Consider the following 17,012-nt stretch of genomic DNA (forward strand, 5'->3'; position numbering starts at 1 on the left):
GTGCACACACTCGACCCCCCCGCCCCCTACCCGCTTCTGCCAACTCTTTGCAGACCTGACTTCAACCCGGGACGTGCTGTTAAGGCCCAGTCATGAAGCTTTGTCTCTGCAGGCTTATAATTGAAAAGGGTACACAGTGCTTGTTACCATACCCACGGTGCCAAATTGTGCGGAGGGAGCTGCTGAGACAAACTTTAATTACAACTCCTTGGAGCACGCTCACCTGTTTTGCTGTTTCAGTGAGGGCAGCGGCTTCTGCTTTGCCCAGTTGTTGCACCATCTTGTAAAATAGGCTCTCTTTATTTTGCAGCAAAACATACGGCTCATCATATTCTTTCAGTCTTCCTGAATCTAAAACCTGTTAATCAGCAGAAAGAAACCCATTGAAACACAATGTTTTGCAGTAACATATTATAACAGAGACAATATTTCGGAAAGGGGCAGGAGAGGGAGAGAATCTGTTTGGGTGGTAGGCCTGGATGGTGTTTAAATGGTTTGATTACCCTGTTTTACGAAGCAAACAAAGGCCTAACCTGACCTTTTATTACTATAATGTTATAGGAAAGGAAGAAAATGAAAGTTCTAGACTATTATTCTGGGCACTCAGCAGTCCTGTGGCATTTTATATTCTGCCAAAGGCATTTTGGGTTCTTATCATTACTTAGTGCTTTTAACTGTCAGACTCTCAGCATTGAGGGGTATTTATACATATGATCAGAGTTGGGAAACTTCTTGATTTAAGAAAGTCAAATTCAATTTATCTAAAAGGTAGGGTAATGTCATAAAAAACAGATGGGAGAGACCTGACAGTAAATTAATTGCCGAGCCAGTTTCATAGACTTTAAGCAATATTTGGAAAAGAAGTAAATGCTTCTGGAATTTCTTTAAGGTTCTAGAACATGTCAGCTGCTAAGAGGGGCTAAACTCTGAATGGTGAGGTTAAGGTGGATTCTGAAATCGGCTCTGGGTGTACTTTATTATTCCGAGAGAGAAAGGCTGGTCAAAAAAGCTGTTATCTAAGCAGCTTTAGCATAATTGCTCTCTGCACAGAAGAAATCTCTAGAAATCCAATTTTCTCTTTGGATAAGACTAAAGAAGCAATTAAGAAATTGAGCTCCAAGTTCCTGTGATCACAGCCCACATGGCACATGGGGCAGCCCAGTCTGCATTGCTGAGGGCTGAATATGTTTTCCCAATCACCTTTCTTTGCTTCTTTCTCTTTCTTTAGCTGCTTGCCTTTTAGCTGCTTTATTGCTCATTAATATGTCCACTGGAAATTGAAAGAGGGAGGAAGGGGCTCTTAACTCTGCATTTCTACTTATTAGTGGCTTTGGTTAATGGTTTCAGAGGGAAGAAAGAGTCTGAACAATTGGCCCAAATGACGTACCTAGGAAAACAGTTCTGATGTTAAGTGGCACTTAGTTCTTCATTTAGGCCGTATTTAGAGTAAATTTATCTTAAGAGAATATGCTGAACCTCCAAACAGGACACAGGTTGTTTTTCTACATGTAGGCATTGCAGTTAATTCTGTCCCATGGTATTTAATCGGACACATTTATTAAGCCTAATAAAGGGCATTTTCCTGTTAATCTTTTGTTTACTACTGTGAATCACTGCTAAGGGCAGCTTTCTCAAAAGAGTTCAAGAATAATTGAATCTGTCACATCCACATAATAATTAAAATGTCCTATAATTTGGCATGCCAATTTAGATACCCCAAATGTGTAATTTTACTTAAGCATAGCATTACAGAGCATAACCACTCCTCCTGACAAGGAAGAAAAAAATCTGCAATTTAAAAATACAGGTCTCTCTAATGCTAAAGACTAAGTAAATAAGTGAATCAAATTACCTTCTAAAATGATTAAGTTTTAGTCTGCAAAAGCAACAAGTAAACTTTTAAAAATTATTCCCACAGAGTTGATAGTGAGTTCTCTGTAAAGACTTTACATAATGTTTAATGGAAAGGAAGTCCTACTACTATTTGGTCCTTGTCCAAATTCCTACTAAATCTATTCACATTTGAGTGACTAGTAAATCGTTCCAGATTCCCTCTCATTGTCTGAAAACACATGAATGCCACTGAGACCTGGAGTTCTCAAAATGACCAGAATCTAAAAAGGCAGAGCCAGGAAAAAAAAAATAATGTTCTCAAAAAGCATTATTATTATTAGATTAATAATAAAAATGACAGAAAGATCATTTTGGTCAAAATACTTTAAGCCTTATAAATATCAACAACTTAGCAACTGCATTTTATTTGTTAGGAGAGTTTTTGAGTTTAGGGGTGATAAAACCACGACCTTAATAATTTACTAGAACTTAAAATTTTAACTTCTATAAGGTTTCACACTTAAAAAATATAAAATAAAACCAACCTCTTTAATACTTTTTGATACGCATTAAAACAAAATTAGGCCAGGCGCAGTGGCTCATGCCTATAATCCTAGCACTTTGGGAGGCCAAGGCAGGTGGATCACTCGAGGCCAGGAGTTCGAAACCAGCCTGGCCAACATGACAAAACCCCATCTTTACTAAAAATACAAAAATTAGCTGGGCATGGGGGTGTGCAACTGTAGTCCCAGCTACTCAGGAGGCTAAGGCACGAGAATCACTTGAACCCAGGAGGTGGAGGATGCAGTGAGCTGAGATCATGCCACTGCACTCCAGCCTGGGCGACAGAGTGAGACTCTGTCTCAAAAAAAAAAAAAAAAAAAAAACCCCAAAAAATCCCAAATAACCCCCAAAATATAGTATCTTATAATGAACTGGATTATCACAGCTGCAGATGAATTTGCAAGATTTGAGACAAGGCATCCCTGGCATATAAATATGACCTAACAAAGAGTATGGCTACCATAAAAATCAATGAAAGCACCCCATAACTAAAATATCAGTTTGTGGGAAAACGAAAATAAAATGGGTTGAACATGCTCTGCTTTTACAATCATCACTGAAAACTCCCAAAATAGAATGGATAAGGTAATTTGCTTCCTTCCATCCATTCATCCAATATTGAGTGAATGTCTGTTTCCAAAGTACCGTTTAGGAATGGGAGATTCAAAGATGAGCAAGAAACAGTCTATCAAGATGCTGACAGCCAGAGATAAAGATGGAAGTGCAAATAAGTTAAACAACTTAGCCTAGGCTGCACAAATCGGGAGATGGCAGAGCTGGGATTTGAACCCGGGTGTAAACCTGTCTTCTTTCCTCTTCATGTGAGTTCCCAGAGGTACATTATTATTTACTTTCAGTTTCTTTGTTTTCAGAAGTAAAATATGGGCAATGAGAACTGTAAACAGTTAATTTTCTAAGAGACTTTTTTATTTGGATAATAACGGCATATTTTACGAAAAATATGCCTGCAAGCATAAAAAATTCACCTATTCACTTTCCACTACAATTTGAGTCCTATTATACCCAGGACTCAAAATTATTTACTGTGTGCCTGGCATATACTCACAGAAAAAGAAGACAAATTTTTTGTTGTTGTTGTTGAAACAGAGTCTCACTCTGTTACCCAGACTGGAGTGCAGTGGTGCGATCTTGGTTCACTGCAACCTCCACCTCCTGGGCTTAAGCCTCAGCCTCCCGAGTAGCTAGGACTACAGGTGCACGCCACCAAAGCCTGGCTGATTTTTGTTTTTTTTGTAGAGACAGGTTTTCGCCATGTTGCCCATGCTGGTTTCAAACTCCTGAGCTCAAAGCGATCCTCCCACCTTGGCTTCCCAAAGTGCTGGGACTACAGGCGTGAGCCCCCACTCATGGCCCAAGAAAACAAACTTCATTAAAGTTTCAGGATTAATAATGAGCAAGTGACACTCTGCCAAAACACATTGGAGGAAAATGGAAGTGAACCTTCATGAATTCCTGAATTTATTCAGCACACATTTATTGCACACTTACTGCATTCATGTCATTATGCTAGATGCTGTGGAAGAGGCAGAGATGGGTAAGTCCCAGCCCCTCCATTTAGGAAGCCAACACTCAAAAAAAAAAAAAAAAAAAAAAAAAGACAGAAGAAAACACTCAAGTGACTAGAATGCCAGAAAAAAGGCAAAACAAGTGGGAGTTTAGCAACAGCAGAAGTCACCTCTGGCCAAAATTTCTGAGGAGGAGCTTCAGGCAGGAGAAAATAGCAAACTGGGCCTTGAGGAACGGATAGACTTGGACACGTAGAAATGGTGGTGGAGGTGAGGGGTGGGAGGACAGTGGTCATTCCAGATGCCAAGAGGTCTGACAGCTCACCTATCACTTCCTCAAGGGCAGGGTTATGTGATTGCTCTTGTTCACTGTTGCATCTCCAAGGCCTGGCATTGCACATGACATGTGAGCAGGCACCCCATGCACACTGGCTAAAAGTTAAATACAAAGGAAGTAAAATTCAGGGCACGACTGGGTGACTGACCAGTGGTGCAGTCTGGTAAGACCACAGAGTGAGGTCCGGCAGAGAAAGAGTATAGCTAGCCCCGGGAAATAGATAAGGAAGGAGGTATAGGGATGCCAGGATTCAGGCTATAGCCTTAGAGGACCACATGCCTCAAGTTGATGGCTATAGACAAGAGAGAGAAAAGCAAAAAGGAGACACAGCAGGAAAGAGGGCAGAGGCTTAACTCACAAATTAAATATTGGAAAAGAGAAAATAAGGAACAATCAGATGCTACAAGGGCCAAGTTAGGATGCACATGGAAAAAAATGCTAAGAATAGAACTTTAACCGCTTAGCCTTTATACATGTTGCGTATACTTAGGAAATGCCTGGGACCAGAAGTGTTTCAGATTTCAGATACTTTTGAATTTTGCAATGTTTGCATTATACATACTTACAGATTCAGCATACTTCATCTGAAAATCCAAAATCTGAAATGCCCCAATGAGTGTCTCCTACGAGCTTCACATCAGAGCTCATAAAGTTTCAGATTTAGGAGCATTTCAGATTTCAGATTAGGGGACTCAATCTGTATTTACTGATTTGACCAAAGATTCTAGATCTTTTACAACAAAATGAAGTGACTCTGAATTTTCTTTTTGTACAGAAAAAGGGGTATAATCTTGAATTTGTATCTTCATATCTTTTGTACCTACATGAAAACAGTCCTGAAATCTCCTGCTCGGTCCTCACCTTTCCTCTACCCAAGTAAAAACCGTAAACTAAGCCATGCATTGATGTTGGTCCCGTGGCCCCAGGATCTCTCCAGCAATGCAAACCTCAAATCACTTGCTCTCTCCAGAAGGGCAAGGAAAAACACATTATACTGGAATGCAGTAGTCAGTTACGCAGTTACATAAGCTCAGTGAAGATGTGTTTATCAGGCTGTATATCTGCAGATATTCCAGGTAGCTGTCCTAGATATAAAAATTAAGTGAACCAACTGCAAAACAATTTAATCCATTTAATTGGCAGGATGCCATTGCTGATAGTGGGGTGACCTCAGAACAGGGGAAGGGCAGGACAGGGTGAAGGATAAAGCCTGACCATAGGAAAAGAAAAGCTCGGAACAGCTTTCACTATGGCAGCAAGCGATACAGAGAAACCCCACTTAGCAACAGGCAGAGTGAGGGTGGGAGGGTTTCCATTTCGGAGGTCGGTTCTGGGCCGCCATGACGAAAGGGGTGTACGGAGAGTCATCTGACGTTGGAGATTGGTTCCCTCACTGGTAAAGTGGGTGCCTGTGACTCTTCTCTGGGACAAGATACTACGGCATGTGGCAAAGATTACTTAAAATCCTGCCTCAGGTCTTGAAACAGTAAATGATTCTTCTCACCTGGGGAAGATGAAGGGTAGGTCCCAGTGACCCACTCAGCCACTTCCCCAAAGCTCTGCAATTGTGTGTATTTATTCTCCCAGTTTGTTCATTTTTTATTTTTTACTTTTTGAGATGGATCTCACTCTGTTGCCCAGGCTGGAGTGCAGTGGCGCGACCTCGGCTCACTGCAACCTCCGCCTCCCGGGTTCAAGAGATTCTCCTGCCTCAGCCTCCCGAGTAGCTGGGATTACAGGCACACGGCACCATGCCCAGCTAATTTTTCTGTATTTTTAGTAGAGATAGGGTTTCACCATGTCAGCCAGGCTGGTCTCGAACTTCTGACCTCAGGTGATCTGCCCTTCTCAGCCTCCCAAAGTGCTGGGATTACAGGCATGAGCCACCGCGCCCAGCCCCAGTTTGTGCTTTCTACCTTCACATTAGTTCTTTGTCCCCCTGAACACTTTAATTAAATGTCTCAGCATATTTTTCAAGAAGTAATTTTTCTTCTTCTGAAATGTTCTAATTGTGGCTGTTGTCGGTTTCTTAAAGAGAAGTTCCATGAAGATGAAACATAGAATTTAAATAAAACTCAAGTTAGCTTTGAGTTGTGTTTCTCCAGCTGGTTCTGTTAGAACGATTTCTAGTTTGTTTTCTCTGAGGAAACTCTACTAAAAAGAGATTTGGGTTTAGAAAGAAAGATATACATTATATACCCATAAGATTGCCTACAAAGAAAAGAGCTACAATCTGAATTTCTCAGTCCTGGTTTTGGTTCTCTGTAATTCACTCCCGAAGAATTCTCTAACTGCAGATTCGCTTATTCCTCGTTCACTCACGCTACCAGGGAGAATCCAGAGCGTTGTAAGGACGGGTGTGCAGGGACTGGAGGAAAAGGCTGTGCTATTGGCTGAAAGGAAAACAAGTCACAAGTAACCAGCTAATCCTAAAAACTACAGGGAGGAAGCTGTCTTTAATGTGGAGATAGTGGTGCATATTAGAAAAAAGAGGATTTCTAATTTGTCTGTCTTGCTCTACTGTTTTGTGGCAACTGGGCAAATGAAGATTAAATTAGCTGTCATTAAGACTACACCATGTTTAATAAAGTTAAAATTGAGAGAACATCTTCATAAAATAAAATTCTAAGCTTAACACATTAATGGCGCTTAATGAACCAAAACTGGGTAAATCCCTTTGGAGAGTCAACACATAAACAAAGCTATTAATTAGGTCGCAGTTGTTTCCCAACAAGCCTTTTGCTTGATTTACTTACAGTAAACAAAACCATATCCATCCGTCTTTGTGGAGAAGTATTCACCAATGCAACAAAATGTAATTATTACACCTTAAGCACTTGCAATTACACAACTGTATGATGACAATAGTGTTGGTTATGTCCTTCATTAACATCTGTCACTTCCCCAGCCACTCCCTGAGCCTGCCCTCTGGAGCACTGAGCTTTGCAGCTGATTCACTTGTCTCTATGTTTCCACAGCTTTCAGAATAACAGAACAGAACATGTGTTTTCTGGAATGTTATCTCTAAAGCAAGCAAGGGAAAAAACAAAAACAAACAAAAAAAACACCTCCAAAATCAAAGATCTGAGAAAGAATGGTATGTATGGTGTTCCCCCAAATTGAAAGCTGGCTGATGATCAGAAGCTCTAGAAGACAGGAGACGCTTTCAGCTAGGAGTCGAGGGAACAGAGGCCAGTTCCCAATCTCAAGCTACAGAATGCGTGTCTCCTGGGTTCCCTAAGGCTGAATCCTGCCATTGCCTGTTAAGAAAAATTGGAAAATAGTTCTCACAAAGAATTTGGAGCTTGTAATAAGACTCCTTACTTAAATTTATACCTCCTAGTAGGACTTCCTGTGATGTCACTGATGACCTCGTGGCCAGGGAGCCCTAAATGGAAGATTTCCCAATATCACTGGAGACATTGCCATAGTTGGAGACACTCATGGAGTTGGGAGTGAGAAGGAAAGTTCCATGCTGAAATGCAATGTCACCTCAACAGTTACATCCTCCAAGGGAACGCTCGCCTTTCCCTTCTCCAAATTTACTTCTTCCAGGTCTTCCTCACTCATCCAGATAGTCAGGTCCCAAACAGAGAAACCGGGACTGACTTCCCTCAGATCTCACATTCAATCCATCACAGTCCATTTGCTTTACTTTGCTATTTACTCCAAATCTATCCATTGCACCATCTTCACTGCTCACATCATAGTCTAAGCTGCCATTGTGCATGGTGTAGAGAGGGCATGACCACAACAGTGAATGCTGCGTTTGATGAACTGAAGGACAATAACTAAAGGACTGTGGCTTTTACTACAAAAGAAAGAGAGTGAACAGAGTGAGGAAAGGCTAGAAACGTAGGGAGGAGCCAACTGTAAATTGCTTTGTAGAACCATGTTCAGAGTTTAGATAAAGACATTAATCAAGAGAGAAAAAAATTAAGGTTCTCAAAATCTACCTGGAGGGACTGGTATATAAAGCAATAAACTAATGGGCACATTTCAATAATGGTAACAGCGCTGATGGATCAAGGGGATGCTTGTGAACTAGACATTTACGTGGTCAGAAGCTGATTGATCAGATTTAGGAGTGACCAGCTGACTTGTCTGGCAAGTTCTGTCCTTGCTTGCTGTCTCTCTAACTAATCAGACCTTCTAAGTTGACAGCACTTCCAAGCATTAGATAATAAAAGGAGTAGCTATCATCAATGCTGCAACAGCAAATCCCAACAAGAAGTCTATATGATACATTTAGATTACAGGCGCCTGCCACCACGTCCAGGTAATCTTTGTGTTATTAGTAGAGACGGGGGTTTCACCGTGTCGGCCAGGCTGGTCTCGAACTCCTGACCTCAAGTGATCTGTCTGCCTCGGCCTCCTAAATTGCTGAGATACAGGTGTGAGCCACCGTGCCTGGCCTTGCTTCCTAAAATTATCACTGTTTCTCTTCATTTTCTAAGCCCTCCAATTCTTATGTAATAAATTTCCTATGTTAAATCCTTTCTGTTGGAATCATTTGTTTTTCTGGCTAGGCCCTCTCTGAAAATAATTTGTGATGGATCTTCTCATCTCTTCCCCCGTGACACATATCTTGTGAAAGTCCCAACAGCATAGAAGTTCTGCAACATTACCCAACAAGCCCCTTGCAGTATATAAAAACCTAAATCTTTCATTAAGGGGATCAAGAATGCTGAAACAACTGTGACAGTGATGACGACTGTGATCTTCTATTGATACTATTCTGTAGTACGACAGTTAGCATCACAAGCTGAATCTTAGATTTGGGATATTTTCATGGTAAACTTTTAACATATGATTTTTGCATACAATCATATGCAAAGAGATACACTGGATATATTGTTAGTAGCCCTGAGGGTGTAGTTAAGCATATGAATTACTATTGGGAATGAGAGCCAAAATTAACAGAAAATTAACTTACTAGGGGTTTCTATCAAGTTTTACAAGGAAGGAATAAACTGAAAAAGTGAACATAATTGGGAGCAACAGGAATTCCACAGGTGAAGGACTCACCATTATCTTGTCGCTGTCAATAATGGTGTTCAATCTGTGTGCAATGGTTAGCACGGTGCAGTGGGCAAATTTCTCCCGGATTTTTTTTTGTATTAACTCATCAGTTCTGCAATCAAAGAAGTTAAGTTTAATTCCGTAAAGATGCAAAAAGTAGACTTAAGACTTAAGAAGCTCTACTGCACAATAGAGATTTTTTTTTTTTTAAAAAAAGATCATATATATTCAATGTTTTAAAAATCATGTTAAAATGTTTTAGGACAATCTTATTCTTTAAAAACAAGTATAAAAAACCTATGTAGTAATTTACTAATTTTCATAAAACAATGAAAAATATCTTCCCTCCAAATTGCTTAAAGCTGATTATTGGGAGTGGATTTGAGGAATCTAGCTCTCCTGGGATACTGAATAATAAAACTGACACTGGAAAACATGTTTGGGTTTCTTCTTCTGTTTTTTCAGAATGAATGTTATCCATGTTAAAATGTTATCTCTGGGGCAAACAAAGCACTTAGAAATATTTCTCAGAATCATTCCATGTTTCCCATTTACACACTTAAAATATGGACTCAAGGTTACATGGACCTCAGCTTTATACCTTGGATCCACATTTGCCGTCGCTTCATCAATAATCAATATCTTATTTTTCCTGAGAATTGCCCTGGCAAGGCACACCAGTTGTCTTTGTCCAACACTAAAATTGGATCCTGATTCTGCTAATTCAGTATCCATTTTACCAGGAAGATCTTCAATGGTTTCTTTAAGTTGTACCTGTAGATGTACAAAGAAGAATGACTGCTTATCATTCAAGCCGCTATGGAAGTAGTCAAGCCTCACAGACATTAGAACCTTCAAGTCCCTTCTCTCGAGAGATATAACTTAAGTGGAAACATACATGAGGCTGAGAGTTACCTCTAGTTAATGTTCAATGAGAAAGATGGTAGAGTCTACACAAAACGGAAATATTCTGACTTAAGAGAACAAACAATGGAACCCAAGATGCTCCTTTATCACCATCAGCGAGCACAGTCTGTTCATGCAGGATCATGTGTTAATACTGCCTAGGACAATTTCATTAAGAAAAACACAGTATGATCAATAAAATTATTCTATAGGTAAAATACAGAAAGATTAAAAAAATCCCTTCTTAATTTTTAGTTAAAAGATTACAGAAATTTAGAGAGACAAAAAGAGTGATGGCTGCGAAGGGGCTGGAGGATTAACTGTAAATGGATACAAGGAAATTTCCTGGGGTAACAGAGATGTTTTAAAACTGGATCCTGCAATGACTGCACAACTCTATAAATTTACCAAAATCACTGAATCACTTCTAAAGGGAGCATTTTCTGCTATGTAAATTAGACCTCGATAGAGTTGGTGGAAAAAAATCTTATCAGTGTCCCCCAGCACCTGAACTCCCTTACCAACAACCAACGTGACAGCCACCAAGAACCCCTCTTCCAGGGAGGGAAGGAAGTTTCTCAAAAAATGAAGCTCATGCTCCCAATATAGAGTCTGAAGAAAAGGTGAAAGGATCTTTCTGGTTGGGTCAAGTTTCCCAAAGTACATTTTGGAGAGGAGTGAGTATAACTCATGGGAAAATTTAAAAAGAAAATTACTGCAGGAGGTATGGCCCTCCAAAGATACCATCTTATAGGCACTTTACCATTTTGGAAGGTTTTTTAATCAACTGGAAAAGTTAAAAAAATACAAATGCAAACAATGGGAAACTGTGCCTCATTTGTTAGGAAATCAGGAGCTTATTCTTGGGCTGGTCCTTTCCCAAGTTTAAGTCTCTATCGCTAAAGCAGGTCGGTGCATTTTCTTCAGTCTAATAAATGTTTGGCAGTGAATGAAAACTCACGAAAAACAGGACACAATATAACATCTTGCCCCAGACGATGGGGATAGATGATATTAATGTATCTTTATAAAATTGTAGCTATAAGATGATCTGATACTACATTGGGTGGTGGTTCAGTTCACTGATGTTTGTTTTGGAGACATTTTATAGAACAAGAGCCAAACTCAGGTGACATTTGAGAGCTATAGAGGAACCAAGAGTCAATACACTTCCAATTAAGAGATCAGCAAGCAGATAGATGAGTGATGGCCAATAAGCAGATGTACACAACTGCAATGCCCAACAACAAAAAGCCAAGAGTAAACGGGCAACATTGTCATGTACCTTAAATATGGAAGCACACTTCTATGAATGTGATCGAGTTGTACTCATGATGGAAGTCCAACTCCAAGAAACAGGAATTTTGAGTTAAGATTAAATATGGTATTGATATTTGGCATTAGCATGCAAGGTAGGACATTAAAATCTGAAGTGTGAGATTTGGCTCGTGGTGCAAAATGTTACCCTGAAAATTATAGGATGGAATATGTCATAGCTTAGTCAAGCCCTCTCCATTACAAGGAAGAGCACTTACTGAGTAATCTTTTTATGAAACATACTCAGAGACCTATATCCCATGTGATGGAACTGATAAAAAGTAGATGTTGGCAAAGTTTTTATTAGCTTTTCCTTCTGAGTTGATTTTGACAATACTGGTAAGTGCAAAAAGGTCTGTTCTAAGACTTGCAGCCAGATTTGAAGAAATAATCTCACACCTGCCCTTGATTAAGGTGCCATCCCATCATTCTTCTGGGTTTTGACCCTCCTTGAGGTTATCCACATTGACTTGATGAAGAATAGGGTTGTGAGGTGAAGAACAACAAACACATTTCCCAGACAACAGTGTCTTCTGAGACTCTGTCATCATGATTGAATCAGGGATGGTTATGAGAATGACATGAATGTGTGGCTGAGTACAGTGGCTCATGCCTGTAATCCCAGCCCTTTGGGAGGCTGGGGCAGGCAGATCACCTGAGGTCAGGAGTTCGAGACCAGCCTGGCCAACATGGTGAAATCCCATCTCTACTAATAAAACAAAAAAAAAAAATTAGCTGGGCATGGTGGCGGGCACTTGTAATCCCATTAGGAGGCTGAGGCAGGAGAATCGCTTGAACTGGGGAGGTGGACGTTGCAATGAGCCAAGATTGCGCCCCTGCACTCTAGCCTGAGCGACAGAGTAAGACTTTGTCTCAATTAAAAAAAAAAATGATATGAATGTGAAGGCCCTCTGTAGTGTTATCACACATTCAAGTTATGGTTAAGTATTAGCACTGAGAAAAAGACAATGGAGACAGTGGAACACAGTGACTAAGAGTGACAACTGGGGAAACTGAAAATATATTAGACAATGGTATTACATTACTCTTCAATTTCTTCAGTGAGGTAAATAACTGTATTATGTCATGTAGTTGAACGTTCTTGTTCTTAGGAGGTACATATACATATTTAAGGATTAACTGCAACTTCACGGAAATGTCTGCAACTTACTTTCAAGGGCTATAAGAGAGGAAGCAAATGTAGCAAAATACTGTATTAACAAATGGTGAATCTTGGAGAAGGGTATGTGTATGTTCATAATACTATTCATTTGACTGTTCTGTGATTTGGACATTTTAAAATAAAAAATGGAGCCTTGAAGACACACAGCATGGGTATGAGTCCTGCCTGGCTCTGCCAACTGGGCAAGTTCCTGAACTTTCTCTATCTTAGCTTCCTAATTAACTTGTAAATAAGACCATACTAAGATTATTATGAAGATGCTTATCTCCTAAAATTGTTGGAGTATAAAATGAGTTGGTATGTGTAGCATTTACAATAGTGCTTGGTACCAAATAAGAGATCAATAGATAATATCTATTCTTTTTTCTTTTTTTGTTTATTTTGCTCCTTCCCGGACGATGAAATACTGCCTATTTTTTTTTTTTTTTTTTTGAGGTGGAGTCTTGCTCTGTCATCCAGGTTGGAGTGCAGTGGTGCGATCTCAGCTTACTGCAATCTCTGCTTCCCAGGTTCAAGCGATTCTCCTGCCTCAGCCTCCCAAGTAGCTGGGACTACAGGTGCATACCACCACCACATCTGGCTAATTTTTTTTTGTATTTTTAGTAGAGATGGGTTTCACCATATCGGCCAGGATGGTCTCGATCTCCTGACCTCGTGATCCACCCGCCTCGGCCTCCCAAAGTGCTGGGATTACAGGCGTGAGCCACCACGCCCGGCCGCCTATTTTTAATAATGCAGTCAGCTAGTTCTTTTCATGCACTGCTGTAGTTTTCTTCATTACATTTACCAGTATCTAATATTATATTACATATGCATTTTTTAATTTTCTATCTTCCACACAAGAATTTGTGCCCTAAGAGGGTAGGGACTTTATCTTTCTTGGTGACTGCTATAGCTCCAGAGTCTACAAATGCCTACGTAAAAACCTCCCCACACATATCTGTTGAATGTATGAAGTTACAAGGACACCTCATTTTGTGACATGTCTATTCTTATAAATTACAAAACAAATCTACACAGAAATAGAATTTACATACGATTTCCTTACTAAATGTCATTGTAAAAGAAACATGGTCCTTATAAAATTAATTGGCTCCAAGATATCATAACATTATACTTTAAAATATAGAAAACTTAATGTTTTCTACATTTAATAAAGTTGTAATTTCAGAAAAACAAGCAAAATTCAGGAAAACTGTAGAGAAAAGAAAACACTCTCCTCCAGTCTTTGTCTCATTACCCCCAAACAAGCAATGTAAATGCTCTGGCGTCTTTCTTAGGTCAGGTTTCGGAATATATGAATGATTAAAAACAGCTGGAATCACACTGGAACTACAATGTTGTACCCTAATTTTTAGAAACTCTCCCAAATCATTCGCAGAAAAACCTACAATGTCATAAAGAAGTAATTCCCAGAGAAAGACAATGACGGGATAATTTTTCACTTCTGAGGGGGACCTACCACGTCTTCCACCTCATCATTTCTAGAATTCTTGAGAGGCCACTAAATTTTATTTTAATTTTGGCTATAACAAATGAAATAACTATGAGTTACAGTCAAGTTCCATGATAGTTTTTGATAGGATCATCTCCCAATTAACATTTCTTCACTGTTCATAGAGAAATGCGTTTCTAAAAAGTACTTTTGCTCTCTGAGAATCTGTGACAAGAAATCTCAAGCTCTGAAACAAATAGAAAAATACTTTATGAGTAATTCTTGTTCTTTTAGGGTGTGTCACAATTTCACTATTAAACCTGTCCTGAGAGTTTAGGGGCAGGGGATTGCCTTATCTTCCTTTGCATTTGAGAGTTAACTGTACCCACCTCTTCTCTCCTAGAATTTCACTGTACAGAGATTCACAAATTTAAATGAAATCAGAGGTCAATTGCTTATCAAGTATCAGGAGGTGAAGTAATCGACCTAATTTAGAAAAAGAAAATCCCCACGGGTTGCTGGAAAGCAGGGTGGATGTGTAAGGACTTGGCAATGACATGCCTTCAGAAACAAGAATTACTGGCAGGAAACCATCAGGCCTCCAAGTCTACTTGCTCACAGTCAAAACCCATCTATAAATTAAAGATTTCAGAGCTATCCCTGGAAGGGCAACAATAACAAATGCACCAATCCAAAACAACAACAGTAACAATAGAGAGAAATTAATCTCTGTCACTCAGGCTGGAGTGCAGTGGTGCAATCATGTCTCACTGCAGCCTCGACCTCCAGGGCTCAAAAGATCCTCCCACCTCAACTCCCTGAGTAGCTGGGACTACAGGTGCATGCCACCACATCTGGCTAACTCTTTTTTTTTTTTTTTTATTTTTAGTGGAGACAAAGTCCACTATGTTGTCCAGGCTCCACACTTCTTTGAAATGAAGAGATCAAACATATTCAACAATACTTATTAATTGCTTACTTTTTTTAACTTTTAATATTTATTTATTTATTTTGAGATGGAATTTCACTCTTGTTGCCCAGGCTGGAGTGCAGTGGCACGTCGGCTCACCACAACCTCCGCCTCCCAGATTCAAGCAATTCTCCTGCCTCAGCCTCCTGAGTAGCTGAGACTACAGGTGTGCACCACCACGTCTGGCTAATTTTGGTATTTTTAGTAGACATGGGGTTTCACCAAGTTGGCCAGGCTGGTCTGGAACTCCTGACCTCGTGATCCGTCCACCTCGGCCTCCCAAAGTGCTGGGATTACAGGCATGAGCCACCGTGCCTGGCCAATTTTTATTTATTTTTATTTATTTATTTATTTTGAGATGGAGTCTTGCTCTGTCGCCCAGATGGGAGTGCAGTGGCGCGATCTCAGCTCACTGCAACCTTGGCCTCCCAGGTTCAAGCAATTCTCCTGTCTCAGTCTCCTGAGTAGCTGGGACTACAGGTGCACACCACCATACCCAGCTAATCTCTGTATTTTTAGTAGAAATGGGGTTTCACCATGTTGGTCAGGCTGGTCTCAAACTTCTGACCTCCGGTGATTCACCCACCTCAGACTTCCAAAGTGCTGGGATTACAGGTGTAAACCACTGCGCCCAGCCTTAAATGCTTACTTTTTAAAAGCAAAAGACTAAACTAGGTCCTGTGAGGGATTACCAGTTTTACGATATGGTTTCCTGCCGTCAAGTAGATGGGCACAAATTTGCAGAACTAGACTGAACACAGAATATCAGTGTTAAAATATACAAACCAACAGCACCTTAATAGTCAAAGTCCTTTTCATGCAAGGGTGAGAAAATTTCAAGACGTGGCCCAACAGGAACCACATAAAAAATAGAAAAATCCTCTAGAAATCAACACATTAGTATAAAAACTTAGCAGAGGCTGCAGGTTCTGTTACCTGCGTTAAAATTACATGTTTGCCAATAAATAATTATTATCCCATTCCAACTGTATACTTTACCTTTATAAACACTTTCTTACAATACTTCAAAGCATTTCATAAATATGATCTCATTTATCTTTTAGTTAATGAAAAATGACTATGGGCTTCCCTTACTAGAAATTCCCTAAGAACAGAGCAGTAAAATAAATGGTGCAGAGTAACTTAGTCACTAATAGGATCTCAACTCATAAATACAACTTCTAGTTTAACGCATTGCTAAAGACAAATAAAACAACACCAAACTGTTTTGGACAATAGGAAGAAAATTAAAATGAGAACAAGGGAAATTTTATTTTTGGTTTTCATCATCATCAGTATACACATTTTAGCATATCCACGGCCTCAATGATCTCCTGGGTGGTGAACAAAGTTAGTTAAACCACTAAGCTCCTCTTAATTTCCTGCAGTGCTGTAAAGGTACATATACACATACTGATGCTAACAAATTAAAGATAATTACATTTTATCAATTACCTCTTGTAAGGCATTCCACAGTTCCTCATCTGTGTGCTCATTAAAGGGATCCAGGTTTTTCCTCATTGTTCCAGTGAACAAAACAGGTTCCTAAGTGCCCAAAACAGTCACGGTCATTACCACAGACTCTTTTCATTTTATTCCAATACTAACATCAACAATAGAATTAAGATACCAAAAATAAACATGATAATCATTAATTATAGCGTTACAAATGCCTGTTTACAAAACAACATATCTATTAACGTTCCACTGTACAAAGCGTGTTCCAAAATACCTTCCAGACCACTGAACACTAACAAAACTGTTGCAATGTGCTATCTTAAGAAGAAAATGAAAAATACAGGCCTGATGTTAAAAAACTGCTTCCTGGTAATATTAGCTTAACATGAAATATAAGGATATAATTATTCGAGGGTCAACATCAAGAGACCTATAGAAATTAACTATCAATCGTGTAATAC

General features: G+C 39.6%; 1 protein-coding gene across 1 annotated transcript; it reads right to left on the reverse strand.

Annotated features, from left to right (window-relative positions):
• Positions 1–223: 223 nt before the first annotated feature.
• Positions 224–16,637, reverse strand: LOC115833846 (multidrug resistance-associated protein 4-like; the record flags this gene model as incomplete). Its single annotated transcript, XM_030808669.1, has 4 exons — positions 16,549–16,637; positions 9,884–10,056; positions 9,289–9,394; positions 224–358 (listed from the first exon to the last, which is right to left on the reverse strand). Coding segments are annotated over exons 1-4 (480 nt in total), but the record flags the coding sequence as incomplete, so codon positions are not given.
• Positions 16,638–17,012: the final 375 nt, after the last annotated feature.

Source organism: Nomascus leucogenys, unplaced genomic scaffold (assembly GCF_006542625.1).
Source record: "Nomascus leucogenys isolate Asia unplaced genomic scaffold, Asia_NLE_v1 001545F_32653_qpd_obj, whole genome shotgun sequence".
Lineage (NCBI taxonomy): Eukaryota > Metazoa > Chordata > Mammalia > Primates > Hylobatidae > Nomascus > Nomascus leucogenys.